At 33.4% G+C, this 2,121-nt stretch overlaps 1 protein-coding gene across 1 annotated transcript; it reads left to right on the forward strand.

The window, feature by feature from the left end:
* Positions 1–226: 226 nt before the first annotated feature.
* On the forward strand, positions 227–1,937 carry LOAG_14930 (hypothetical protein; the record flags this gene model as incomplete). The annotated part of the gene is made up of 3 exons (XM_003150423.1): positions 227–365; positions 1,274–1,486; positions 1,786–1,937. Coding segments are annotated over 3 exons (504 nt in total), but the record flags the coding sequence as incomplete, so codon positions are not given.
* Between the last annotated feature and the right edge of the window lie 184 nt (positions 1,938–2,121).

Consider the following 2,121-nt stretch of genomic DNA (forward strand, 5'->3'; position numbering starts at 1 on the left):
ATTATTATTATTATTATTATTATTATTAATTATTATTATTAATTACAGTCACTATTATTAATTATTCTTTATTCAATGTTTATTAGTCAGTTGTTATTAATAAGATTGCCTGGGCATAAATCCATCGTGCAAGGTTTTAATAGTCGAAATTACCATTATACAAATAAAAATTCCAAGCTAAATCGATGAGAATTTATTGATGTGAAGTAATGTTTTGATAAGTTTGATGAAATTAAGTAATTGCTATGGAAAGCAACTTTTTGTTTTTTGGTTTAATTGTCCATCTGTTGCAGTGTATCCGGCTCCAAATTCAGCACCAGCCAATCAGCAATCAAATCTGCAACCTCAGCAATATTCACCTATTGGTATGCTATTGTTATTTCTTCCGTCATTAAATTTTGAATATAAATTCCGAATTTGCGAGAAGTACTCTTTAATCGGTGTTTGATTTTTAAAATCAAAACAGCGAGTCTGTCGATAGTGATTGAGTGAGTTAGCAGTATATTCCCTTACCTCCATAAAAAGTAAATCAACTCAAATTCTACTACGCAAATTAAGATGAAAAACCAGCTAGCAGTCTGTAGATTAAAAAATTTCTCGAAATTTAGCTTATTGTGTATAGAAATAAATGCAGTTGCCCTAATAATTCGAATACATTTGTTTTTCATACTTTCCATTAAAATTTGTGTTTGCTACTTTTACTACTTTTTTTGAATGCATGTATGAACAGTTTCGCCACATTCATTGCAGTGAGGAATTTCACCACTAATAGAGAAATTTTTGGAGAAAAGGATGCTTGGATGAGCAAAAACACTTTCAGATACAACATTTTTTTTGCATTCAATAATGAGATTTAAAATTACTTGCCTGTTCTCTGCAGAGAGTGGCAAATGAATCAGTGTCATTGTTGTTGCTGAATATCTTATATTTATAGTAAATAAGATAAAATGCACGTTGATATATCCGTGAGTGAAAGCTCTTGACAATATCTTATGGGTACTTGTTATTCTTACCTCTTCCTTAGAAAAGAATCAGAACTACCGGGACCGGCTAGTATAATTGATGCACAAGCAGCAATTCAAATTTGTCCTTGAAAATTTTTGTGGAAATCAGATATGTTTTCATCAGTACACGAGAATTCGAGCTCTATTCATAAATGAAACCATGAAAGCGATTTTTCATCCCTCGTCGGGAAAAATTTATTTGGATATGTTCAAGAAATAATATGTTCGACTAAAAATTTATGTTATATATCAAAAGACTTATTTTACAGCAAAATATTCAGCACCAGGAGCAGTACAAAGCTTAGCACCTGCTACTTCGATAAATTCATGTTATCAGGCACCATCTGGTCACGATATGCGCTCACCCCAGCTAATGTCTCCAACTCAAGCTTCAGTCCCGGGTGCTGTCTTGCAAGCTGCTGGCGGTGGTTTAACACCTCCCGTAATTAATAACACCACATTGCAACGGAGTATTTCAAATAGTAAGTTAATTTCCAACGAATTTTATCATCCATTTCCCTTTGCACTTTCTATGGACTTTATGTTGGTTTTTAAATAATTGAATGCTGTTTGGATTTTTTCCAACTGATTTAGATTTTTTCGGAACTATTCCTTCTCCATTTGGTTCAGAATTTGTTCATTTCAAATTTTACGGGATGTCTAATGTTTCCAAAATCTTTTTAAAGAACTAAATTGATTTTCCCTGGAGTTTCGAATCTTTTCTTTTTTGCAAATACATTTATCTAGTTTTTAATGGACATTATTATGTGCTCCGTTCCAGTGGATATGCAACCAAATGGTAATCCTGCTGTGAGTTCTCCTCTTATCCGTATGGTGCAGCAAACAACGCCTTTCTACGGACATGACCCAAATGTTGCAGGAAGTGGTAGAAATTGTCAACACGCTCTTTTGTCAACAAAGACACAAAAGAAGGTGAAATTTAACTCCTTGTGGGGATATTTATAATTTTTCCATGGACCACTAGGAGCATATCATTGCTCTGCAAAATTCTTCCAGACGAAGTTCTATGATTTTCAAGTAGAGTTTTTAAGTCACTGTGAACATTGGTTGAATTACATTTCTTTTTGTCCGACTGCTCTGTCGAGAAAAACTGCTG

This window comes from Loa loa, assembly GCF_000183805.2.
Source record: "Loa loa unplaced genomic scaffold supercont3.1383, whole genome shotgun sequence".
Lineage (NCBI taxonomy): Eukaryota > Metazoa > Nematoda > Chromadorea > Rhabditida > Onchocercidae > Loa > Loa loa.